The sequence below is a fragment of the Dendrobates tinctorius genome, unplaced genomic scaffold (genome assembly GCF_039654945.1).
Source record: "Dendrobates tinctorius isolate UK_male_01 unplaced genomic scaffold, ASM3965494v1 ptg000084l, whole genome shotgun sequence".
Lineage (NCBI taxonomy): Eukaryota > Metazoa > Chordata > Amphibia > Anura > Dendrobatidae > Dendrobates > Dendrobates tinctorius.
This window is the reverse complement of record NW_027361752.1, coordinates 1,418,032-1,445,184: the sequence shown is the minus strand read 5'-3', so window position 1 is coordinate 1,445,184 and position 27,153 is coordinate 1,418,032. Positions and strand designations below refer to the sequence as shown.

The 27,153-nt window shown below is 43.0% G+C and overlaps 1 protein-coding gene across 4 annotated transcripts; it reads right to left on the bottom strand.

Moving 5' to 3' along the window:
- Window positions 1–302: 302 nt before the first annotated feature.
- Window positions 303–19,639, bottom strand: LOC141097316 (uncharacterized). 4 transcript variants are annotated; one of them, XM_073584396.1, is made up of 9 exons: window positions 19,521–19,639; window positions 17,875–18,462; window positions 13,652–13,733; window positions 10,471–10,589; window positions 9,055–9,156; window positions 8,708–8,940; window positions 2,983–3,055; window positions 996–1,058; window positions 303–708 (listed from the first exon to the last, which is right to left on the bottom strand). In XM_073584396.1, exons 2-9 carry the CDS (start codon window positions 18,460–18,462, stop codon window positions 529–531), a joined length of 1,440 nt encoding a protein of 479 aa, XP_073440497.1. In that variant the 5' UTR covers window positions 19,521–19,639; the 3' UTR covers window positions 303–528. The 4 variants fall into 4 exon arrangements, with proteins under 4 accessions (XP_073440497.1, XP_073440496.1, XP_073440495.1 ...); XM_073584395.1 differs by lacking the exon at window positions 19,521–19,639 and adding an exon at window positions 19,446–19,519; XM_073584394.1 differs by lacking the exon at window positions 19,521–19,639 and adding an exon at window positions 19,410–19,442.
- Window positions 19,640–27,153: the final 7,514 nt, after the last annotated feature.

Genomic DNA, 27,153 nt, shown 5'->3' with positions numbered 1-27,153 from the left:
AAAACCAGCAGGTACGTTTGCTGCCCTACTTTAACCCCTTACTGCCATCGGACAGGATAGTACGTCCGATGGCAGGACCCCCACTTTGATGTGGGCTCCGGTGGTGAGCCCGCAACAAAGCCAGGACATGTCTGTTGGTTGCTCATTTCTCGCTTAAACCTACTCATTAAGTTTGTTGTATGATCTTTTCTGCCAAAAACAGTAATTTAAACACATCTTAGACTGGTATTATTTTGCATATAACTGTACACCTTGTGTGTAGGTGGTGTGAAAAGTAATGCAAACAGCAGCTCCCAGACCAATTTGTTAGAATATCTTTTTTAATTAAATTTACAGAGTGGTTATAAATCCATGCACAGCTGGAAGTAGGAGAATTTAGATCCCAGGAATGATTAGGTCAGTAGAGGTATACCTAAGACACGTTGTCTGACGCTTCTGGGTTTTGCCCACTTTCAGTAGAATGAAATACATCAGATACAGAGGTTGTCTCACTTATTGAGAACTGTAAGACACAGTCCGCTATTGGAATCATTTTAGGGTTTCTTTCAGCTTCTGAAGGATCCGCTCTCGTTCTAGATAGTTGTCTTTCCTATGAACAATCCTCTGCAGTCTCCGCTTCATCGTCTCACCTTCGTCAGACATCTCACTGTTCTGTTTTGCACTCTTTAAACAGTCACTGATCTGCTGTCTCTTTATCTGCACAGTGTCCTGGTGAGTGGGGATAAAAATAAATAAAAAAAGTGTATATAGCAATAAAGAAATCATATCATTGATCAAACAGGTCTGACAACACCCAAGCCACCAGGCCATCTGTGCCCAAATCCCTTGTAGATAAGTGTGAGTCAGTAAAGTTATCCCATCCATGGAAGCATCGCCATCACCATCGTGTATTACAGACGTGTGACATCTCTGGCCCATAAGTCAGATGCAGCCACCTCTGGATAAAAGAAAATCTATCTCCTGACAGAGGACTAACGAGAGGCGTGGGTACTTGCCTGTAGTTCGGATTCATTTTCCTCTACCCGTTTGATCTGTGTTTTCAGGAGGATCACTTCTTCCTGTATAGAAGAGAAATACACGTGAGAAGTCGCAGCAATGTCATCAGAAAACCATTACAGAAACACACAGACCATATACACTGCGCTCAGCAAACACTTCAGAACGTTTCATTAGGAGGCTTACAAAAGTTAAAAAAAAAAAAAAAAAAAAACACACTAAAACCACCCTGGAAACTCACATCTTAATCATAAAACTAATCACCTAAAAAGGTACAGGTGTAAAAAAAAAAAAAAAAAAAAAGTGTAAAGAGCAGAATGCAATCGCACCCCAAGGTCCGCGTCATAGGAAAGGGTTGGTGCAGATTTTCTGCCTACATACCAAAACCACAGGTTTGTCACAAACTGAAGATTCCACCCCGCACAAAAAAAAAAAAAAAAATACACACACACACACACACACACACACACACACACACACACACACACACACACACACACACACACACACACACACACACACACACACACACACACACCCCCCCCTGCATATCAAATACATCAGACCCCTGCCATCATTAGAACCTCAGTATCACACCCGCACTGCTTCTCTATAGATGGGGTATGGCCACGTGGGGGTGTCCTAAAAAATGGTTAAGATGCAGCCAGAAAGAAACAAACATGCAATTGTACAGTAAAAGGTGCAGATTTCAGTTTGATTGTTAAAGGCAGCACAGTTTTCACAGTAAAGCTGAAAAATTGCCAATTTGCAGAAAAAGCACTTTTCAGTCCAGTTTCAGAAACCCATTAGCTGCTCCCTGTATCAATACCCTCGTGATCATGAGTTGCTGTCAATCGGTATTAATAGGGGGGGTATCCATCGGCTGAAAGCCAATTGCTGACATGGTTGTCCACAGTCTACAGCCCTCCAAAACTGGATAAAAAAAAACAAACTGAAGTCTGAACTGAGAAAATAAATTAATGTGTATGCACAATGTAAGTGCGTATTAACACATGACCATTAACCAGAGAAGAAAAAAAGCAAAAAACACAAAAAGTAAAAAAATAAGCTGCAAATAATGCATGAAGGTAATAAGGGTATTTAGTAAACATAATTTTGATCAAAATAACGTACAAGCCATCCCGCCACGTCACGGCAACCCTTGTGGGACAGTCCTAACTCTACTATTTAAAACCTTTTCACTTGCCAAGTGATGTGAATGTGAACAAGGATCGAGGGACTGACCCACTAGTAAAAGCATAGGCCAGACTGGATGGTTTTCCCAGCTCAGAAAGAGGGATGGCTTTATTTTCTCAGTTCAGACTTCAGTTTTTTTTATCCATTTCATTGTGCATTCAGTGCATGTAAGGGTGTGACCGCCCTCTTTCTGAGCTGGGAAAACCATCCTGTCTGGCCTATGCTTTTACTAGTCGTCAGTCCCCCAATCCTTGTTCACATTCACGTCACTTCGCAAGTGAAAAGGTTTTAAAATACTAGTGTAGGACTGTCCCACAAGGGTTGCCGTGATGTGGCGGGATGGCTTGTACATTATTTTGATCAAAATTATGTTTACTAAATACCCTTATTATTACCTTTATGCATTATTTTCAGTTTATTTTTTACTTTTTATTTGTGTTTTTTACTTTTTGTTAGCCCTCCAAAACTGCAGTAAAAGCTCTCCGTACCCTCTAGTTTCATGGGTTAGTGCCTCTCACCTCCACATCAGGAGAGGAGTCGATCACCTTGCGTTTACACACGTCTGCTGGGACACAATTGCAACCATCAGCCATTGCGCTAATGTCCAATTCTATTGAATGGGACTGTCGTACAGTGCTTCCGGATTGTTCACACTTCCACATCAGATACATCGAAACATGAGATCAACAGTGCACTCACCTCTGGCTGCAGAAGTGAGCAACGCTGGACAAACCCTTTAATACTGAGGAGTTAATAAATGAGGAATGGGAATAACCAACCATGTCATACCTTTAGCTGCTGGATTCGATCTTGCACCTCCTTGACGTGCTGCTCAGCGGATTCCACCTTCAAAGCTGGAGATCTGAAGGAAAGCACACAGACAACCAATGTTTAACACCTTGTTAGGAAACACCCATTGGGCACATGATTAACACTGCAAGTGGTAGCCATAAATCTAAAACAGCACATGCCACAAGAAAGTCACCGATATGCAGCCAGGTCCCTACTTATATTTTCTCTGGGTTCAACATCTTGAGAATTGTGGAGCAAGTTTTTTTTTTTTTTTTTTTAAAAAAAGGAAAGATTATATATATTTATTGCATGCATGTGTTCACCCAGTGGTTTTGATTTGTATTGCAGTGCTGGAGTCCTGGGTTCAAATCCCACCAAGGACAACAGCTGCAGGAGTTTGTATGTTCTCCCCGTGTTTGCGTGGGTTTCCTCTGGTTTCTTCCCATGCTCCAAAGACATACTGATAGGGAATTTAGATTGTGAGCCCCAACGGGGACAGGGATGATGTCTGTAAAACACTAGGATGGCACTATACAAGTATAATAGAGTTTGTTTCCTGGGAAATTGTAGTTCTAACACAAACTGAAAAAATGCTAAGTCTATAAAACACTTAAAAACGACAGATTTTTTTTTGGGGGGAAAGAAAAAAAAGCCAAGAATCATACCATAACTCCATATCATATCACACTGTGTTTTTGCCACAAAAAAAAAAACAAAAAAAAAACAAACAAACAGCATTTTACCATCCCAGCAAAGTGAATGAGATCTCTGAAGTCTCTTGCTTATTTTTTCTTTGCAGATTTGAAGCCGTTTTAGATCTGCAGCGTGTCAATTCAGTGTCTTTCAACCATTGTAATAAATGGGAAAAACACGCAATTAAAAAAACACAAAAAAAAACAAAAAACACTAAAATAAAAAGTAGAAATATCCACAGCAAATACTTAATGGGCGACATTCAGGATGTCTTATCTGTACAAATCCATTTAAAAATACGGTAAGTATTTTTGGGTTAAAAAAACAAAAAAAAACAAAAAACAAAAGACTCAAAGTGGTTTCACACATCGGTATTTTTGATCAGTATTTGTATGTCAAAACCAGGAGAGTCTCAAACACAGAACCGGTGTGAATCTTTGGCTGGGGTCACACTAACCGACGCAAAATACGGTCAGTATTTTACATGCGTAATACGGATGACAGACCCCTAAATAGTGCTCCGTATGTCATCCGTAATCAAGGTGTGGTCGCGTATTTTGCGCATGTCAGCATCCGTATGTAATCCGTATGACATCCGTATGGCGAGATTTTCTCGCCGGCTTGCAAAATGGACATATAATGGAGCCCTATGACAGGGTTTCTAACAGAAACCAAAGAATAGATATAGACACATAGAATGCGTGTGTATATATATATATATATATATATGCATTCTATGTGTCTATATCTATTCTTTCGTTTCTTTATTAAACCTGTCAGGGTGAGTTTACTGGATAGCGCACTGAATTGCCGACTTTGCTAAAAGACACCTGGTGCGTATTTCTCGCGGGTCACATGTGTGGTCCGTGTGTAATGCATATTTTTTGCGCACCCATAGACTTGCATTGGCGTACTACGGGCGTAGTACGCTGACAATCGCAGCATGCTGCGATTGGCACGGAGCGTAGAATACGGATGAGAAATATACGGCTGGTGCGAGGGACCCCATAGAGAATCATTGGTCCGTGTCTAATGCGTGCTTTTTAACGCCTCTCACTCGGCCGTATTCCTCGCCAGTGTGACCCCAGCCTTAGACTTTTCCGCAGATTGTGAGGCCAACTTCTGCATACAGCACCCTCTTCAGGTCAACACAGACTTTTCAATCGGATGCAGGTCTGGGCCCTAGCTAGGCCATTCCACAACTCTGACCATCCTCTGGTGAAGCCATAGTCATGCGCAAAGGTGAAATTCCACTTTAGAGTTGAGTAAACCCGAAGTTAAAATGTTCAGCGTTAGTCAGTGCTAAACACCGAACACGGGAGAGAAATTTTGGTGAGAAGTCCGGGTCCCCATTTTTTCAATGGGGTTCAGGTTCTGGTTAAAGTTCTGATAACCAAACCGAACTTTGGAATAAAATTCCAGTCAGGTCCAAGGGTCCGCTCATTCCTACGCTTCAGGTTTTATTTCAAAATTGACTGATATTTGGTTCTGTTCATAATACCTTCCACTTTAGTAGCGAAAGCCACAGTCCAAACGGACAAAAAACGGCCCCAAAGCATAATGCCGCCTTCTTCGCTGTGGGTGTGGTGTTCTTTTGGCGATACGCACTATTGGTTTTACACTATACATACCTTTTGGAATTATGGCCAAAGAAGTCAACCTTGGTCTCATGAGATCAGAACATGTTTTCCCACATGCTTATGGAAGTGTTGATGTAGATTCAGGCAAAACATAAAATCAGGCTTGGATAATTTTTCCATATAAACAAAAGCTGCCATCTTGTCATTCTACCCCACAGGCCAAACATAAGAAGAATACGGGAGATTGTTTTGCCATGCATTAGTTGACAGAAATTCCTGCAACTCCTTTAATGTTGCTGAAGGTCTCTTGGACCAATTTTCTTCTTGTCTCAATTTTTGATGGACGTTCAGTACTAGATAATGTCACTGTTATGCCAAAATCAAGCCACTTATTGATGATGTCTTCAGTGCTCCATGGTATATATAATGCCTTGGACATTTTTTGTACCCTTACCCTGACTGATAACTAAACTATGAGATCCTTTGCTGTGTTGTAAGCTGTTTACGGACCATGACTTTTGCTCTAAAATGCAGCTAAGAAAATGTCAAAAAAAAAAAAAAAAAAAAAAAATACTAGAACAGCTAAATGGGGTTAATCAGAATCACTGTAAATAATGGCAGATGTACTGACTACTATTTAGTACGAGTTTAAATTTAATAGCAGAACCAGACACACAACCACATCCCCGATTATAAGAGTGTTCATACAGTTGTGGCCAAAAGTATTGACACCCCTGCAATTTTGTCAGATAATACTCAGTTTCTTCCCGAAAATTATTGCAAACACAATTTCTTTGTTATTATCTTCATTTAATTTGTCTTAAATGAAAAAAATAAAAAGAATTGTCCTAAAGCCAAATTGGAAATAATTCCACACCAAACATAAAAAAAAGAGGGTGGGCAAAAGTATTGTCACTGTTCGAAAAATCATGTGATGCTTCTCTAATTTGTGTAATTAACAGCACCTGTAACTTACCTGTGGCACCTAACAGGTGTTGGCAATAACTAAATCACACTTGCAGCCAGTTGACATGGAATAAAGTTGACTCAGCCTCTGTCCTGTGTCCTTGTGTGTACCACATTGAGCATGGAGAAAAGAAGGAAGACCAAAGAACTGTCTGAGGACTTGAGAAACCAAATTGTGAGGAAGCATGAGCAATCTCAAGGCTACAAGTCCATCTCCAAAGACCTGAATGTTCCTGTGTCTACCGTGCGCAGTGTCATCAAGAAGTTTAAAGCCCATGGCACTGTGGCTAACCTCCCTAGATTTGGACGGAAAAGAAAAATTGACAAGAGATTTCAACGCAAGATTGTGCGGATGTTGGATAAAGAACCTCGATTAACATCCAAACAAGTTCAAGCTGCCCTGCAGTCCGAGGGTACAACAGTGTCAACCCGTACTATCCGTCGGCGTCTGAATGAAAAGGGACTGTATGGTAGGAGACCCAGGAAGACCCCACTTCTTACCCCGAGACATAAAAAAAAGCCTAAAATGTTTTGGAAGAATGTTCTCTGGTCAGATGAGACAAAAGTAGAGCTTTTCGGGCAAAGGCATCAACAGAGTTTACAGGAAAAAAAAAAAAAAAAAAAAAAACACGGTCCCTACAGTCAAACATGGCGGAGGTTCCCTGATGTTTTGGGGTTGCTTTGCTGCCTCTGGCACTGGACTGCTTGACCGTGTGCATGGCATTATGAAGTCAGATGACTACCAACAAATTTTGCAGCATAATGTAGGGCCCAGTGTGAGAAAGCTGGGTCTCCCTTAGAGGTCATGGGTCTTCCAGCAGGACAATGACCCAACACACTTCAAAAACCACTAGAAAATGGTTTGAGAGAAAGCACTGGAGACTTCTAAGGTGGCCAGCAATGAGTCCAAACCTGAATCCCATAGAACACCTGTGGAGAGATCTAAAAATGGCAGTTTGGAGAAGGCACCCTTCAAATATCAGGGACCTGGAGCAGTTTGCCAAAGAAGAATGGTCTAAAATTCCAGCAGAGCATTGTAAGAAACTCATTGATGGTTACCGGAAGCGGTTGGTCGCAGTTATTTTGGCTAAAGGTTGTGCAACCAAGTATTAGGCGGGTGCCAATACTTTTGTCTGACCCATTTTTGGAGTTTTGTGTGAAATGATCAATGTTTTGCTTCATTCTCTTTTGTCATTTACGATAAATTAAATGAAGATAATAATACCAAAGAATTTGTGTTTGCAATCATTTTCAGGAAGAAACTGAGTATTATCTGACAGAATTGCAGGGGTGTCAATATTTTTGGCCACAACTGTACTTATGTAACCACGATATTTTAGTTATTTTCCCCTTAAAAATTATTTCAGTTTGTGTCTCAATGGATTTGTACAGATTATAGGCGACATTAAAGTTAAATTATTCTACTTGGTGTTTTTTTTTTTGTTTGTTTTTTTTAACATGACAAAATCCTGTCATTGTAACAGGGGTGTGTAGACTTAATTCACGTTCCATGGCAAAATTGCAAAGTGCCTGTAAAGATGAGCAACTTTGCAATTTACTTGCTATTAAAAATTGAAAACAGAGATAGTTTTATGTCATTGTTCACTGCCTATGGTAGCAGCAGTAGTCAGACGTGTAGTGTTTACGAGCACTTAAAGAGCTTGCAAGCGCTGCTTTTAAGCTGTCCAGATCAATCACTGAATACTGTAGAAGCAAGGCTGCCTCCTCTAGCATTAGGACACCACATGCATCAAGCAGAAAGCCAAAGGGCTGGAGACAGAAGACGAGAAATAAATAGTGATGAGCCAACGTGTTCGGATAAGGTGTTATTGGAGAATGCCCGGGCGCTAACAGTGTCATCGGTGTACTCGAAAAATATGTTCATGTCCCCGTGGCTGCATGTCTCGTGGCTGCAACACCTGCAGGGATTGCCTGGTTGTTAAGTAATCCCTGCATGTCTTGGGGCTGTCGAAGAGCCGCGGGGACTCTAACATTGTCTTCGGCGTGCTCGAATACTCTGTTAGCGCACGAGCATGCTCCGCCAACACCTTATCCGATCACCTTTTCTCATCAATAAATATAACCCTTTATTACTGGCCAGGATTTAGACAGATTACGGCTATGTGCCCACAGTAGTGTTTTAAACCTGACACAAAACCAGACTCCTTCCCAGAAAACACGCGTTTTTTTTCCGCGCGTCTTCTGGACCATAGGAAAATAGCTAAAAACGCGGACTAAGCAGCAAAATTAACGAACATGCTGAGTTTTTAGCTGCTAAGCGTTTCCTTAGCGGTAAAAAACGCATCCATTGGCACAAAAAGGCCAAAAAGCATTAAAATGATTGGGAAGCTTCTTTTAAGTGTTTTTGAAGCGGTTTGACCCCTAAAAATGCTACTGTGGGCACGCAACCTAAATGGTGTAAAACTGATCAGTGTCTCATACAGGATGATAAAGCTGTAAATCTTTTGCCACAATTGCGTTACCTCCTTTGATCTTCCTCCAGACCGGTTTGGTTGGCAGCGTCCTGTTGCCGTTTACCAAGCTCTTTTTCAGCTTCTGCAAGCTGCAGCCTTGTTTGCTGATGCACATGGTGAATAGTCTCAGGGCTCAGTTGCTTGAGAACATCATCAGGGGTGAGACTGTGAACACCGGCGGGATCCTGCGTCCTGCCCAGCAGAGCTCTCCCCAGCTGCACCGTCCTTTCATAGGAAACGTTCTAGATTTATAAAAAAATAAAGTTACATGGATTACTGCACTTTTTCTGGACACAAGCCCCTACTGTGAGGGGTGTAACCCATAATAGGGATACCAGAAACAATAAGTACATTACCATATTCTTAATGTCACCCTCAATCTTTTCTTTCTTGGCAAAAACCAATTCCTTTTCTTGATTTGCGGTGGCAAATTCTTTTCTTAGACGCAGTAATTCTTTCTAGAGAAAAAAAAAAAAAAAAAAATAATTAGCAAAAGCAATTTTAGTGGCACCCGTGGGCGTACTTACCCCCATATGCTCATCGCATACACAACCATCTACCGGAAGGGAAATAACAGGCGGCAGGAGAAAAAGCAGCAACCACGTCAGGACTGGCCGACCATCTATTGTGTATGGGAGCCTCGGTCACAGGAGAGAAGGATCGGGCAGAAAGGATGTCACCCGGTATCCTAACCGAGGGCACAAGAACGTGGGCCCAGCGATTACAGTTTTTAGTGGGGCAACCCCTGCAACGAGCTTTAGCCCTCAATTACACCATAAGTCGGGTGCGAGTATAAAGGGGGTGACTGTGCTCCAGATAGGGCAGATGTGTTCTAGTGATCAGAGCCATCGCCAAGCATTGCTGTGTGCCGCCGTCAGTCGCTGCTCGCCAAGTAGCTGTGTGTGGTGCAAAATGGGCTACCATAGTAGCAAACAGTGTATAGAAGACCGTAGTCACGGTCACCCTGGTGATATGGCTGTGCTTCATCACCTTGGTATGATGGTAACTGAAATATATATTTGTATGTATCATATATATTTTTATGAAAAAGTAAAAACTAATCCATTCGTGAACAACAGAAAGAAAAATAAAATGTCCGCCTTTTTTTGGTCGTTGCACTTACCACCCCAAAGAGAATGCAGAGGCGGCAATCAAAACATGTTATGTTCCCAAACATGGTAAAAGTAATAGCAGATCACCACGCAAGATAGAAGCCCCAACTTTTTTTTTTTCCCCTCCTCACCATTTATCCGCATTTATGGCACATTTTCCTCCATACACTATACGGTAAAGTGAAAACGGTTATTCAAAACTACAACGCATCAAAAACAACAACAACTCATACACTTATGTAAATGCATAGATGAAAAAACAGAGTTTTGGCTCTTGGAGAAAAAGATAGTGCGCATGTACACATTAAGATGCAAATTTCCCAGATCTTGGAAGGGATAAGAGTATGTGCACACAACATGTTTTCCAGACAGGCGAAACCGACAAGTTTTTCAAAGGATGGAAACTTCAGGAACAGGAAGCACAAGGGTGAGGGTTGTCTGGCTATTGTTTTTAAAATCCATTCATCAATGAGGCAACCGCTAGCAAAAAAGACACCCCGTTTTCTGGGTGCTTTTTCAGGTGGGTTTTGGAGTGGACCTGCCTGAAAAAAAAGACAACATATGCAGCAAAAAAAAAAAAAAAAAAAAAAAGGGAGCGCTTCCCACAATATAAATACACTTGGACTGTGGTTTCCCGGGTGACAGCTGTAATGTTTGTACCTTTAACACTTTAGCCTTCTCTACGTGTTGCATATGCTTGAGAAATTCCAGGTCCTCGTTTCGACACTCATATCCGGCCAGCTTTCTTATCACACCCGATATTCGCATCTGACTTAATCCTAGATTACAATACACAAATTATAACATGTTTTTCGCTTGGGCTTTTTTTTTTTTTTTTAAATGAAAACTTAAGATATTTCCAAAAGCTACGTCTGTAGATAATCAATATCAGCAAGAAAAATGCACAACAAAAATCCCTTAGATAGGGGTATGAGGATTACATGGAATTTCCTGGTTGAAAAATCCATCGCTTAAAATGGCTTTAAAAGAGGGGGGGGGGCACTTGTTTTTATTACTTTTATCACTTAATGTGCACTTAGGCTACTTTCACACTTGCATCATGCATTTTGTTTTTTGCGCATAGTTTTTTTTTAAAAAAAAAAGCATGCTTTTTTTTTGCACATGACCATGCGCACGTCTGCGCTCCCACAGGACTATAATGTGTTTTTGGGTGAATTTTGTGCGCATGCGGTTTTTTTGAGACAGGTCGGACACACAAAAAATGCAATAGGATGCATTTTGTGCGCCCAGGCGCACACTACAAAAAAACGCATGCGCGTACAAACGCATGACAATGCGTACCCATGTTACGTATAGGAAAAAAAAAAGCATGCGCATTTATGTGCAAAAATGCAGCACAAAAAACCCAAGTGTGAAAGTAGCCTAAGTGAATGGAAAGCTTGCTGCAAGCAGATTTGCAGCACTTTTTGGGGGGCAGAATCCAAACATAACAATTGGTTATATTACATGTAGCAGATCACCACATTTCTAAGTATAACCTATACAAGAAGTTTGTTAAGCGGCAGATTATTATTTTTCATTTTTAACACGCAAATCTGCAGCAGATACCCACATAGCAAAAATTTATGTCTGGGGATCTATGTACACAAAAACCCACGGGATTATCCCCACAGGTTCACACGATGAGTATTTGGTGCATTTTTATTGTTGCCGATTTTTTCAAAACCTCTGAACCAATTAACGGAACTAATTTAGGTCAATTGTGGGTTTTTTTTTTACATTCTTTTCAGCTACAGTTTATAGCATTTTTGGTATGCGATATATTTTAAATAAAACTCCTTTATTTGGGAAACTTCCTTTTACTTAACATGAAATACAAATTTACTGAAAGTCATGTGCAGATTACATGAGTTTTACTATGTTTCTAATATGGAAACGCTCTAAAAACACTTTATGTGTGGACTTTTCTCATCTTGTTAAAGTCTATGGGGACAATGCACAAATAAAATCCATGTTTACAGCGAGAGAAATTGCCACGTTGCAGATTTCAGAAACGTACCAGATCTCTATAAATCCCATAGACTCTGCTGGAGCTGTGATTTTGTGCACAAAAATACTCAAGAGATAAAACTGCACCGAAGACTTATCATGGGAACTTAGAATTATCGTGTAGGCCGTATTGTGTGAGCAAACTAAAGTTCTAACAGCAGAGATACCTGCCATCTTATACAGGACCAAAACACTATCTCAGTATGTAGAATACAAACCGCATAGAAAGATAGCTTCAAATATAACTTTTAATGAAGATCATAACACAAGGATTGACCCAGGCAAAGTTACCCTAGGCACGGACCCCTATTAGCTGGCCTATTGATGTCACTTGGTACCATAGGAGTATATGACACATTACAAATAAAGTGCACAGGTGCTAAAGAAAGGAACAAGTGTATGATCTTAACACTGATCCCTATAGCATGTCACTTAGGCCAGATTCACATAGCGTTAATGCAGTCTGTTCAACGCATAGCGTTGGCGGACTGCATTAAAGGGAAGGTGCCATCCAAAAAACATTTTCAGCAATTGAAAAAATGTAAAGAATTAAGGTTTACATTTCCTTAAAAAATATTAAAATTTGTTTTTAATTATTAAAAATAATTTTAAAAAGTTTGGCATTTCCACTCTAACACTAGGGGGAGCAGCTACTGAAATTTGGCACAAAAACCTAGTGTACAACTAGCTCACATTACTGCCCTGCAGTAATTATAGGCGGAGTCTGCTGATATGGGTGTGGTGTCACTCCTCTCCTCCCCTACTGGGTGTTTGCTAAGGGAAAAGAGAGGATGACATTTAGGAACACAGTGAGCAGCCATTTTGATGGGGCCTGCAAAGTTACTGACTGTCTTTGCATGTAAAGTCTGGATCAGAACAGGTCATCAAACAGCAGAAATGTTTCCTGGATTTCTGTGGAGCAGACAAGCAGACGGTCCATCCATGTGTATAAAACACAGCGCTCTATGTACAATCCCTGGCACCGAACAGGGTGCCCCCCATAGACCAGCACACTGCTTTCCTGAAATACTCTGTGCTGCTGTCATTCTGCTCCTTCCACCATACATCAGGCCCCTGTCACCTCGCTTTCACACATCGCCAGGACCTGAGGAGAGGAATGGGGTCTTCGGTCACCAAGGATGGCAGGCAGCAAGGATTCTGGGAGCAGGGTGACAGCAGCACAGAGTATTTCAGGAGAGCAGTGTGCTGGTCTTTGGGGGGCACAGAGGGAGATATATGGCGGAGGAGCAGGGTGACAGCACCACAGATATCCAGGAAACATTTCTGCTGATTGATCGCCTGTTCTGATCCAGACTTTGCATGCAAAGACCCCATTCCCCTCCTCAGATTCTGTCCTGGCGATGTGTGACAGCGAGGCGACAGGCGCAGTCCAGGGAGACGCTGGGAAGCAGGATGGGGGGGAAATGTAGCCATACAGTAACAATAAAAATGAGACCCCTCTCTTCAGCTGCCTCACCAGCCCATCCCTGACTGCACCTAACTATTACCCCTGACCCGTGTGCAGGTGCTCAGCCAGAACCACCCTAGAATGGGTCCCCTTTTAGCAGATAATACTGCCATAGTGTTCTCACATAATACCGCCATATAGATCATACACAATACCACCATGTAGATCACACATAAAACCAGCAGGGTGACAGCAGCACAGAGTATTTCAGGAGAGCAGTATCACACAGGATAGGATTAGATACACAGCTCAGCAGACGGTATCACACAGGAGAGGATTAGATTCACGGCTCAGCAGACGGTATCACACAGGAGAGGATTAGACAACGAAAAAAAAAAAACACCCTAAGTGACGCGCACTTACCTCGTACAGACATTTCACTGATCCTCCTGTTATTCGGTACCATCGGCCGGCTCCAAGCTTCATTATTTTCACCTATCGAGTCCTATAAAACACATCATCCTCACGATGACATTCCTGCTTCTAGTCATGCCCATAAAATTACATTTGAGGGGAAAGTTTAGAGAAGCTCGTTATTCATTTTCCAATTAGATATTAAGGTTTTTTTTTACCTCAAACGTTCTACATCTTTTCACCCATTTGATAAATTTCCCTATATTTTTAAAGGGAACCTGTCCCCAGTTTTTTCATGTACAGAGGGGGGGGGGGGGGGGGGGGAATATTTAGTCAGCCATCAATTGTGCAAGTTCTCCCACTAAAGGGAACCTGTCACCTCTTTTGGCTGCTATAAGATGCGGCCGCTGCCTTTCAGGCCAAGTGCACACATAGCAGAAAATTTCTGCTGAAAAACCTGACTCCCTTCCCAGAAACCGTGTGTTTTTTTCTGCGTGGTTTTTGTGCAGAAAATGCGCGGTTTTGATGAGGTTTTTTTCCGCGCGTTTTCAAGACGCATAGAAATTAATGAGCATGCTGCGTTTACCGCGAAGCGGTTTTTTCGCAGTAAAAAACGCATCAATATGCACAAAAAGTGCAAAATGCATAGAATTGAATGGGAAGCTTATTTTTAGCAGTTTTATTGGAAAATCCGCTAAAAATACCGCTAAAAATTACCGCTAAAAAAACGCTGTGTGAACACAGCCTCAGGGCTTATCTAGAGCATTGTATAATGCTGTAGATAAGCCCCCGATCCAACCTGCAAGAGAAGAAAAATAACATTATACTCACCTGGGGGGGGGGGTGGTCCAGTCTGACGAGTGTCGCAGGTCCGGGTCCGGCACCTCCCATCTTCTTGCGACGCCATCCTCCTGCTTGCTTCATGGCTCTCCTGCATCACGCTCCTGCGCAGGCGTACTCCCTCTGCCCTCCGCCGGGAGAGGTCCGGTGCCTGCACACTGCAGTACTTGCTCTACCCTCAACAGGGCAGAGAAATACACTTGCCCAGAAGTGCGATGCCGAGGATTCATGAAGCAAGCAGGAGGGCGGCACTGCAAGAAGATGGGAGGCGCTGGACCCGAACCTGCGACACCCATCGGACCGGACCTCCCCCCCGGGTGAGTATAATAAAACTTAAATTTTCTTCTCTTTCAGGTCAGATCGGGGGCTTATCTACAGCTTTTTAGGATGCTCTAGGATAAGCCCTGAAAGGCAACGGCAGCATCTTGTAGCGGCCAAAAGAGGCGACAGGTGCACTTTAAAAAGATGAGAGAGGTCTGTAATTGACATCATAGGTAGATCACAACTATGAAAGTCAAAATGAGAAAAATCCAGAAAATCACCTCGTCTGATTCGCCAGCTGACTAAATACTTCTCCCCCCCCCCCCCCCCTGTATGACCCAGTACCACCACCTTCCTTAATGCCCGTGCTGCATTCCAGAAAGAGGTATATTATTTCCTGACTCCCCTATACATCTTCCCCCTGGGGAAAAAAAAAAAAAAAAAAAAAGTATCTGAAGTGCACCAGTGAGGTATGCAAATTTGTGCGTCCTGGTCCGATGGGCGTCATTGCAGCAGTGCCTGTCCCTCCCGCTGTGATTGACATGGATGCCATGTCCTGCGTCATCCACATAGCCAAATGAAGTGACAGGGGCATAGCCGGCCCGTGCAGGTGCCACTTTGCTCTGTCCTACTGCATTCAGAGCCTAAAACCTGACAGGTCATGCGCCGGCACACGTCTTTCCGGAATCACTTCGCCCATGTTATTTTGCTCCCTGCTGCCAGAAATCACAGCAGAGGAGTTTAATTCTGGCAGCAGGGAACAAAACCACATGGACGAAATGGTTCAGGTAAGCAGGAGCTGGAAAGACGTGTGCCGGCACATGCGCAGTTAGGTTTTAGGCTGTATCTGCTGTGGGGCAGAGCAACATGCGCCTGCGCGAGCCGGTGATGTCCCAGCATAGGCACAAGATTTTGTTTGGCTACGTGGATGACGCAGGATCGCGTCACACACATCAATCATCATCTAGGAGGAAGACGACGAACAGGTGCCGCTGAAATAACACCCATCAGACCGGACCGCCAAAATTTACATACCTCTCTGGAGCACTTCAAAAAGTTTTTTTCGTTTTTTTTTGAGGGGGATGTACAGGAGAGCCAGGACATAATATACAACCAATATATACCAAACCAATTTAAAAAATATAATAATGAAAGCTTGGTGCAGGTTGGTTACTATAGGCAACAAAGAATTTCTCTTTGAGATCACCTTTGATAACTGAGGCCTAATCCTCATTAGACAAGAACTGCTGGGGAAATGTGGTATGACACGGCATAAGTCTTGGCGCCCATCATTTGCCAGTGCATGTACCTTTGTTTTCTGGCGCAAACCAATGCAGCCAGCCATTTATTTATTAAGCTGCACTTGATACTGCAAAAAATGTGTATTTGGGGGTGCTAGTGTACCTATATTTTAAAAAACAAGAAAAAAAAAAAAAAAGTATATAATGTATAAAGTACAACCTACAATTCTACAATATGTGTAGATATCATAGTAAAAATAGTAAAAAAATACAAATAATTGCCCCTTTCCACTATACCTTGAATGTGCCTGTCATAGACCTGAGTTCACAGATCCCTAATGAAGGAAGCTGTGTACTTCCGAAACCGGTAGGAAGAAACGAACTGGTCCGTAGTATTCACTAGATCCCTCCACGTGACTTTTCACGTCACGAAGGTCCTGCAGCTAACAGCTGACGGCACAACGCTGTGTACTGTGCTGCGAAGAACGCTGGCGCACCGTGGGAATAGTGAGTAATTCAAGAGACTGTCACCGGCCGGGACAGTTCTCTATTTAACAATTGCTGGAAGTGACATTCTCTGTTCTACTGTTTAGCAACTATATTTTACATGCGGGAAGGTCAGTTTTATACTGATCTCCTAAGCAATGGAACTCAGACTCTGCTTAACCTGGAAGATGTGATTACAGCCTCTCCTTTGCTCCGTGAACTCCGTTCTATGACAGGCACATTCAAGGTATAGTGGAAAGGGGCGATTATTTGTATTTTTTTCCTACGATATCTACACATATTGTAGAATTGTAGGTTGTGCTTTATACACTTGTTTATTTTTGCTGTTTATTTCCTTGCATCCAATTTAGTATTGCGTTGATCCATTGTCCTACTAATAGACTTTAGGCGAGAGTGGATACTCAGCGCAGACATATTGTAACAATTGCACTTGATACTGGCAAAGAAAATCATAGAAAGATGGCAGCAGCTACCCGGCTGTATTCATTAATGCTCATCTATCACCGCCATACTGTCGTAAATTATATTGAACGTGCCCCAATGTGCATTGGCTCAGGGAATACACTGAATAAAGGCTCCCCGTATATCACTTTTTCCACATGTCAGTTATGATCAGATGGAAGATCAGATTTTGGCACAAGGAAGAGGAGAAACTCAAAAGAGATCCAATCCTCCTCTTCTTTTTCCAAAAAGTCAACAGAAAAGTAAGTATTTTGATCATGATGTGGAAAGAATCCCAAAACTACCTTCACACGCTTTGACAAAGCTTTAGTCTATCCAATAACAAAAGAGGACATGATGCCTTTCCTGAAATACGATGTACATGTGCATCAACTGTGAGTCTACAGTGCACATATAGGAGGCGAACCCTCTCCATACGTGGCTGGTGATGGCAGCTGCCTTTAATAGGAGCAAATGGCGCCAGCTTGGATCCCTACGTTTCATCAGTCCTACCGCGGCATCTAACGGGGTGTTCTCAAGTGTGGAAGTTATCCATCATGGATCAGTACGTCATCCCCTATCCTATCACCCCAACTGATCCCAAGAACTGCTGCTCTGAAGAGCTCTGTGTGAATGGACTGGTGGTCAATCATGTATATTGAGCTCTATTCGTTCTTATTTGGCCTGCCGGACGTGGCCAAGCGCAGTGTTCGGCACTCCCATAAGAGCAAATGGAGCAGCAGGGCACATGATTGACCCCAGCTCCATTGACGCAGAGCCCCAAGCGCTCCAGAAGATTCTAACACTCCAATAAAACCACTGACCTTCCCCCAAATCACACATTTATCGCCTATAAACAGGACAGACATCTCTCTGAAGGTCACACTGCTGGGACCCGCCATGCACGGTATAGACAATTTGCATCTTACATAAGTCACTCACCATTGACATAGTCGCCCTGCCATCCCGACAGGACACGTTCGCCATGTTTAGCACTCTGCTGGACGCTCTGGAAACGTTTCCAGCATGGATTTGACTTCTGGTCGTTTCCCCTTCCCACCCGTCACAGATCGTCGCGCTGCTCCTGTCACTTTTCTTTCTGCGTTTGACAGTTTCATCTTCTTTTACGTTGACCTGAATTTCTCTCAGTACATTCCCCATGGCCGGGGAGCGCGCCAGCTGACGGCCGCACGGCACCATGTTGTCGGGGGCTGTAGCCACATGTGAAGTGAACGACTTTTCATTCTCATCTTCTCTTGGTTCAAACTTCTGAGAAGGAAGAAGGGGTAAAACCCCCGGACCCGGCGAGCGGGGAAGCTGTCTGCCAGTGTGGAGAATATGCCCAGGAGAAGGATATTTCTGGACTTTTAAACTGTACTGTCTTTTGAAGCGTGTAACTTTTGGATCCTTTTCTCGTTCTTTTCGCTTTTGTTCAGCAAATTCCTGGAACAGGTTCAGCGTGTCCTGTTCACATAATGCAGTTTCGGAGAATCTCCGTGCGGATGACTTCTGCTCTGTGTCCTGCATCATCTGCAAGGAAAGAGATGGTACAAATATGACATCTGCACTAGACAGCCATTCCTTATAGAAAGCCTAATAAAACCAGTCACTGTGCTACAAAGTGTCCGACCGAAGGCCCCTCTATAGAGGAGCGCCGCCACCGGAGACAGCAAGTCCTCAGCTGGGAGACGCAGTCGGTCAGCTCAGAGGTTAAGTCGATGGAGATTATATATATTATCTCTCTCAGGTTTTGCAGGATTTTAAGAAATTAGGGCAAAATTAGGAAACAGAAGAACTCACAATAACTATTACTCCTCCATTGAAAGGTTTGTCTCATCATAGCTAGAAGTGCTAACTGCTTCTAGAACCCTGCAAATGTAACCTAAAGTAAAATACTCTCCATTCACAAGAGCGGAGGGATAGTTAATGGTGTTGTTCGTTGTCTAGGTTACCGGCCACCACTGGGTAAGGTCGTTGAGCTTTAGGGTTTCTGCAGCCATGCTGCTGGCCCGAGCCATCACTCTCCAGGAGGGCACCGCCGCCAGCACACAATGATCAGTGCAGTCTGATTTTATATTTTTCCACAGACCCCAAGAATTGCATGGCTGAATTTGGCCTGACACTTGGATCAATATCAGAAACATCTCCACGATTTTGCACAAACCACTCATCCAGGGGCAGACAAGCGAGCATCTCCATAGACGGTCACTGGGATGAATGCTATGCATGAAAAAAAACAAGGTGTGAACGAGGCCCAACCGAAGCAAACAGAGGAAGCAGTGCCCCAGTGAGGATTATGGAGCCCCCTTGGTTTGGACTTTTTTCTGTCTTAGACACATACTGGTGCCCCCCAATAATCATCCATGAGCCCCTCTGACTCCATGTGCATCCTCCACATGCAGAGAGCAGCGCACAGGACAGATCACATCACTGACTGCACTCCGCTCAGAATCTGCGCATTCAGTGATTATTTCTACCGATCCAGACTTGTTCATGTGTAGAACCACAAGTACCAGCATCAGACACAGCCCTACAGGAGGAGCCAGGTGCACTAGCACAGCACGTCGCTCCAGGCGCGCACACGTTACCTTCCGCCCGTCCGGTGAGTGACGAGTCCCATAATGAGATTTAAATGTCGCGCTACTTCCGTTTAGAATAACACAATGCGATTGGATGATGTGATGGCAAAGCTTTCAGCGATTGGCTCTTCTGGAGAACCAATCAGCAGTCTAATTCACTGTTTCATCAGAACAACTTTGCTGCCACCTGCTGGACAGAAGTGGTGAAGCAGCAGGTATCATTTCGCACTGTATAATGTGTGCACACAGGGCGGCAGACGGTTTTTTTTTTCTGTACATATATCTATCTATTATCTCTATTATCTATATCTATCTATCCATCTATCTATCTAGCTATCTCTATCTATCTCTATATCTCTCTATATCTATCTTTCTAACTCTATATCTATCTATCTCTATACATATCTCTATATCTAGCTATTATCTCTATATCTATCTCTATATCTATCTTTCTATATCTATCTGTCTCTATATCTATCTCTATATCTATCTATCTATCTATCTATCTATCTATCTCTATATCTATCTATCTATCTCTATATCTATTATCTCTATATCTATCTCTATATATCTCTATATCTATTTTTATTTATAGCCATCTATCTATATATATTTATCTCTATATCTATATATGTCTATATTATTATTATTATTATTATTATTATTATTATTATATCTGTATATCTCTATCTATTATCTATCTCTATCTATTATCTATCTCTATCTATATATCTATCTATCTCTATATCTTTCTATCTATATCTATCTATCTATCTATCTATCCATTATCTATTTTCTATCTATCTCTATATCTATCTACCTATCGATCTATCTATCTATCTATCTTTCTTTCTATATCTATCTTTATATCTATCTCTATCTATCTCTATGAATCTTTCTATCTATATCTATCCATTATCTACTTTCTATCCATTATCTACTATCTATCTCTATATCTATCTATTTCTACATCTATCTTTCTATCTATATCTATCTAACTCTATATCTATATATCTATATAGCATTATTCCCTATGAGGGGGGCAGTATTATACCCTATGAGGGGGCAGCATTATACCCTATGAGGAGGCAGCATTATACCCTATGAGGGGGTGCATTATACCCTATGAGGGGGCAGTATTATACCCTATGAGGGGGCAGTATTATACCCTATGAGGGGGGCAGTATTATACCCTATGAGGGGGCAGTATTATACCCTATGAGGGGGTGCATTATACCCTATGAGGGGGTGCATTATACCCTATGAGGGGGCAGTATTATACCCTATGAGGGGGGCAGTATTATACCCTATGAGGGGGCAGCATTATACCCTATGAGGGGGGCAGTATTATACCCTATGAGGGGGCAGTATTATACCCTATGAGGGGGGCAGTATTATACCCTATGAGGGGGCAGCATTATACCCTATGAGGGGGTGCATTATTCCCTATGAGGGGGGCAGTATTATACCCTATGAGGGGGCAGTATTATACCCTATGAGGGGGGCAGTATTATACCCTATGAGGGGGCAGTATTATACCCTATGAGGGGGGCAGTATTATACCCTATGAGGGGGCAGCATTATACCCTATGAGGGGGTGCATTATTCCCTATGAGGGGGGCAGTATTATACCCTATGAGGGGGGCAGTATTATACCCTATGAGGGGGCAGCATTATACCCTATGAGGGGGTGCATTATTCCCTATGAGGGGGGCAGTATTATACCCTATGAGGGGGTGCATTATTCCCTATGAGGGGGGCAGTGTTATACCCTATGAGGGGGGGCAGTATTATACCCTATGAGGGGGGCAGTATTATACCCTATGAGGGACCAGCATTATACCCTATGAGGGGGTGCATTATTCCCTATGAGGAGGGCAGCATTATTCCCTATGAGGGGGTGCATTATACCCTATGAGGGGGTGCATTATTCCCTATGAGGGGGGCAGTATTATACCCTATGAGGGGGGCAGTATTATACCCTATGAGGGGGCAGCATTATACCCTATGAGGGGGTGCATTATTCCCTATGAGGGGGGCAGTATTATACCCTATGAGGGGGTGCATTATTCCCTATGAGGGGGGCAGTGTTATACCCTATGAGGGGGGGCAGTATTATACCCTATGAGGGGGGCAGTATTATACCCTATGAGGGGGCAGCATTATACCCTATGAGGGGGTGCATTATTCCCTATGAGGGGGGCAGTATTATACCCTATGAGGGGGGCAGTATTATACCGCAGTATTATACCCTATGAGGGGGTGCATTATACCCTATGAGGGGGTGCATTATACCCTATGAGGGGGTGCATTATACCCTATGAGGGGGTGCATTATACCCTATGAGGGGGTGCATTATACCCTATGAGGGGGGCAGTATTATATTCTATGAGATGGCTGCATTATATTCTATGAGATGGCTGCATTATACTATGTGAGGGGGCTGCTTTATATTATATGAGGGGGCTACCCCAACTCCTGCTACATAATTAAGACATGTACAACCTTATATTATACCCGGATATTAGCGTGTTTTACCACATAATTGGTGGTCTGGTATTTAACTCTATGCAGCTACATAGTGGGCCCCAAGAATGATTTTCTCTGGTGGGCCCAAGGTTTTCCAGTCCGACGCTGTGTACAGGTGACCATTTTTTATAGGTTTTCTGGTTAGAATGAGGTGGAAAAAAAGGCGAAGGTAGAGTATTGTCATAACATCAGAAGTAATCGTGTAGACAGACGAAATCTCAATGTTTATTTCAGCAATAGGCAGGCCAAGGCATAGAAGACATTTTTGACACAAAGTAAACTATAGTGCGGGTTCTGACAAAGGTCCGTATGTCACGACACACAGATTACAGCCCATTAGTGCAGACACAGAATGATGCCCCCTATCCCCCCCAGAAGCAAAGCTAGGGGGTGAAATACCTGAGAGAGCCCCTAACAAGATAAGCCTGATCACAACTATCGGGGCGCGTCCTAACAACCGGTATAGAGGACCCTCAGCAGATGACCCCGCTGTTACTGACAATACTGACCAGCACTGACATTACCGCCATATGGTGACCCTCAGTGGTAGACACCAGTGCTGTAGAATATCAGAGATCACAGAGAGTGACCTACCGCTGACGTTCCTTCTGATGGAGTCGTTCAGTTTCCCCGTCTTTTCCATCTGGCTTAGAACGACATGACGACTTCTCCAGCCAGGACTCGGCTGCAGAGATTACAACAAAGACACATCTGACTTCTCACATTTCCAGAACAGCCCCATTTGTTCTGAACCTGCTCAAACTCCTCATCCTGCTGATACCCCAATACTGAGCCGCTGCTGCTGCCGTATGTGTCCCTATTACTGCACCTGCTGTGTGGTACAATAACGGCTCCTCCGACCGGCCCACATAATAATGCCACCACTGTGCCCTGTTGTGAGCTCATTTTCGGGTTTGCCTCTGGCTTCTGATGAGGGTTATGGAGCTGGCTGTGCTGACAGAGGAGCAGCGAGTTCTCTATCTGGACTCCCTCTGTTGGTGAAGGGAGGTAATGAAGCTGATCTAAATGGCAGAGACCGGCCACCTGAGGTGGAGGACTGCGATTGGACATCAGAAGTTTCTGATTGGATTTAAGGCAGCCGACTCCCTAGTTTCTTGCTGGTGATTTTTCCTAACTGTGGCTTCTGGTTTCCAGTTTGGTTCCTGCCTTCCTAAAGCTAAGTTTTCTCTGCTATTGTTCATATGAGTTTTTGTCTGGTTTACTTAGTTTTTGTGTTCAGCCAGCCCTGGCTGGGACTGGGCTGAATCCCCATTTTGTCTCTGATCTGTTGATCTCTTTTGCTCTGTCTTCAGAATATACCTGAGTGCTAATAGTGATTTGAAGTCTAGCGACTTCAGGGCCTTTTTCTATCAGACGTGTTGGACATTCTTTTTGGCAGGGTTTTTTGCGTGATTGCAGACAGCAGCTTTTCTTTCCTGTCCTTTCTAGTTAGCGAGGGCCCCATCGTTTGCTCAGCCTATCTTTCTACCTGTGTCTGTGTTTTCATCTTGTTTCACCGACAATACATGTTGGGGCTGTCTATTGCTTTGGGGTCTGCTCTGGGGCAGTTTAGATTTTCCCTTTCTTACTTTAGGCTTATTTAGTTCTCCGGCCGTGACGAGGCGTCTAGGATCACCCTAGGCACGCTCCACGGCTACTGCTAGTTATTGTGGATAGGATCAGGGGTCTGCAATCCGCTAGTTACCAACCTCTCCAGTTTTCTGGGCTTAGCTTGCTTTTTGTTTTTTCCTCCTCGGTGACTCATTCATAACAGTGCCCCTTACATAGTAATAGTGCCACCACTGTGCCCCTTGCATAGTAATAGTGCCACCACTGTGCCCCTTGCATAGTAATAGTGCCACCACTGTGCCCCTTGCATAGTAATAGTGCCACCACTGTGCCCCTTGCATAGTAATAGTGCCACCATTTTGCCCCTTGCATAGTAATAGTGCCACCACTGTGCCCCTTGCATAGTAATAGTGCCACCACTGTGCCCCTTGCATAGTAATAGTGCCACCACTGTGCCCCTTGCATAGTAATAGTGCCTCCTGTGTCCTCTATAGATGGTAAAATTGTCCCTTAGAATCATAGAATCATAGAATCGTAGCGTTGGAATGGACCTCCTGGGCCATCTGGTCCAACCCCCTGCTCAAAGCAGGATTCGCTAAATCATCCCAGTCAGATGTCTGTCCAGCCTCTGAAGACTTCCATTGAAGGAGAACTCACCACTTCTCGTGGCAGCTTGTTCCACTCATTGATCACTCTGTCAAAAAGTTTTTTCTAATGTCTAATCTGTGTCTCCTCCCATTCAGTTTCATCCCATTGCTTCTAGTCTTTCCTTGTGCAAATGAGAATAAAGTTGATCCTTCTACAATGTGACAGCCCTTTAGATATTTGTTGACAGCTATTAAGTCTCCTCTCAGTCTTCTCTTTTGCAAACTAAACATTCCCAAATCCTGCAACCTTTCCTCATAAGACAGGGTTTGCAGACCGGTCACCATTCTGGTTGCTCTTTTCTGAACTTGCTCCAGTTTGTTGATGTCTTTTTTAAAATGTGGTGCCCAAAACTGGACACAATATTCCAGATGAGGTCTGACCAAAGAGGAGTAGAGGGAAATAATGACTTCACGTGTTCTAGACTGTATGCTTCTGTTAATACATCCTAGAATTGCATTTGCCTTTTTTGCTGCTGCATCACACTGTTGACTCATATTCAGTCTGTGATCTATTAGTATACCCAAGTCTTTTTCACATGTGCTGTTGCTTAGCCCTATTCCTCCCATTCTGTATATGCTTTTTACATTTTTATTGCCCAGATGTAGTACTTTGCATTTTTCCCTGTTAAAAACCATTCTGTTAGTTGCTGCCCACTGCTCCAGTTTATTTATATCTTTTTGAATCCTCTCTCTCTCTTCTCTAGTATTAGCTATCCCTCCTAGCTTTGTGTCATCAGCAAATTTAATCAGTTTACCCTCAATTCCTTCATCTAAATCATTGATAAAGATGTTGAACAATACAGGGCCCAGGACAGAGCCCTGTGGTACCCCACTTGAGACATTCTTCCAACTGGATGTGCAGCCATTTACGACCACTCTTTGGGTCCGATCACTAAGCCAGTTATGAATCCACCTAACAGTTGCCTTGTCCATTCCATACTTAGTCATTTTTTCAATAAGGATTGTATGAGATACTTTGTCAAATGCTTTGCTGAAGTCAAGATATACTATATCTACAGCATTTCCTTGATCCACCCAATCAGTGATTCCATCATAGAAGGAAATTAAGTTAGTCTGACATGACTTATTAGTTACAAACCCATGCTGACTCTGTTTAATCACTTCATTCTTATCCAGGTACTTACATACATGTTGTTTAATAATTTGTTCAATGATCTTCCCTGGTATAGAAGTCAGACTCACCGGCCTATAGTTGCCTGGGTCCACCTTCTTCCCCTTTTTGAAGATAGGAACAACATTTGCTCTTCTCCAGTCTTCTGGGACTTCTTAGAACATATGAATGCCCTGTGAAAATGCCCTAGAAAACAGTGTGTACATTATGGGTGTGGCTTAGTCGGCTTCCCCCCCCCCTCGGCTTGCTGAACGTAATCTTCATCTGTGAATATCACAGATAACGTTGTTTTCCGCGCTTGCGCAATGTAAAGGCCTCCAGCGCCTGCGCAGTATGCTTTGCCCAACTGTGGGCGAAGCATATAATCGGTACTGCGCATGCACCGGTATTTTCCAGGGCGGTCTATGCCCTGGAAATGTGCCCTGCATGTGAAGACGTCCGGGGCATAGACCACGCCCATTGGACCGGACCGTGGTGATTTTCATACATCTCCGCCAAGATAACAAAGGTATTTTTGCATCAAAGGTGTGGGGTCAGGGGGAATAAAAAGCCCGAATAGAATCCTTATGGGACGCACAATTGGGTGATATCTTTACATGATATCACTAAAAAGGGGTGACAGATTCCCTACTAATATAGGATCCTGACGAGTCCACCTGCAAGGCCCGGGCAGACTAATGCCACGATGTTGAACATAAAAATGATATAACACACATGTGAATACAAAATTCAGAACTAGAGGGTTTCAGTAACACAAGGGAATTCAGGTATGCACATTTTATAACAAAATTATTAAATAGTAAAGTGCATAGTGCACTCGTGCGCTGGTGTGGTTCTTGTTATGGGTAAGGACATAGGGTTTAATCACTACGGGGGTGTTCATAGCTTATGATTGTTACCTTTTACAATGGGACCAATTACTGTCTTTTAAGCCTGATAGGCTAAGTGCACACGTAGTTTTTGTTGCTGCGGATTTTTCCGCACGGATTTGTAAAAATCCGCAGATAAATATTAGGTCAAAAGACCTGCGGTTTATCTGCGGATTAGCCTGTGGTTTCACACCTCTATTCATGATATTTGTGCATAGGCCCTTATTTTGCCTCTGTCCTTCCCTGTATTTTAGGATGTGACTTCAGGGAATATTTGCTGTTAGTGATTGCACTATGCACGTTACTATTTAATAATTTTGTTACAAAATGTGCATACCTGAATTCCCTTGTGCTACTGATACCCTCTAGTGCTTCATGGTTATATGCTGCCCTCCTGTTCTTTTGTATATTATTTATTGTGAGCACTAGTTCTGAATTTTGTATTCACATGTGTGTTATATCTAAATAAAGACAATTTGTATTTTTTACTTAAAGTTGTCTTGGAAAAGTTTTTTTTACTTTTTTTTACATTGTAGTCAATAGGATTCAAAAAGCTCTCTGTTTCTTTTTTTATGTTCTATATTGTAGGTTGAGAGAATCCTTGGAAGTGGAATATGTATATTGTAATTCAATTTATCCCATATGTTCTCATAATGCCACGATGTTATAGTGCTGATGCATTCACAAAAATGCATTCACAAAACTGACAGCTGCGAGCTGCAACCCTCAGCTGTCAGCTTTAGCAAGGTTGGTTATCAAGAATAGAGGGGTCCCCACGCCGTTTTCTTAATTATATAAATAATTTAAGAAATCGGTGTGGGGTCCCCCTCATTTTTGACAGCCAACCAAGCTAAAGCAGACATCTGGGAGCTGGTATTCGCAGTCTGGTAAGGGGC

Excerpts from the sequence above, each read along its gene's own strand:
- LOC141097316 (XM_073584393.1), bottom strand. The coding sequence starts at position 19,330 with ATGTGGAGGATGCACATGGAGTCAGAGGGGCTCATGGATGATTATTGG. Across the intron at positions 18,463-19,273 it reads ATGATTATTGGGGGGCACCA|ATGATGCAGGACACAGAGCA; the intron begins GTATGTGTCTAA and ends CTTTCCTTGCAG. Across the intron at positions 1,059-2,982 it reads ATCGAATCCAGCAGCTAAAG|GAAGAAGTGATCCTCCTGAA; the intron begins GTATGACATGGT and ends TCTTCTATACAG.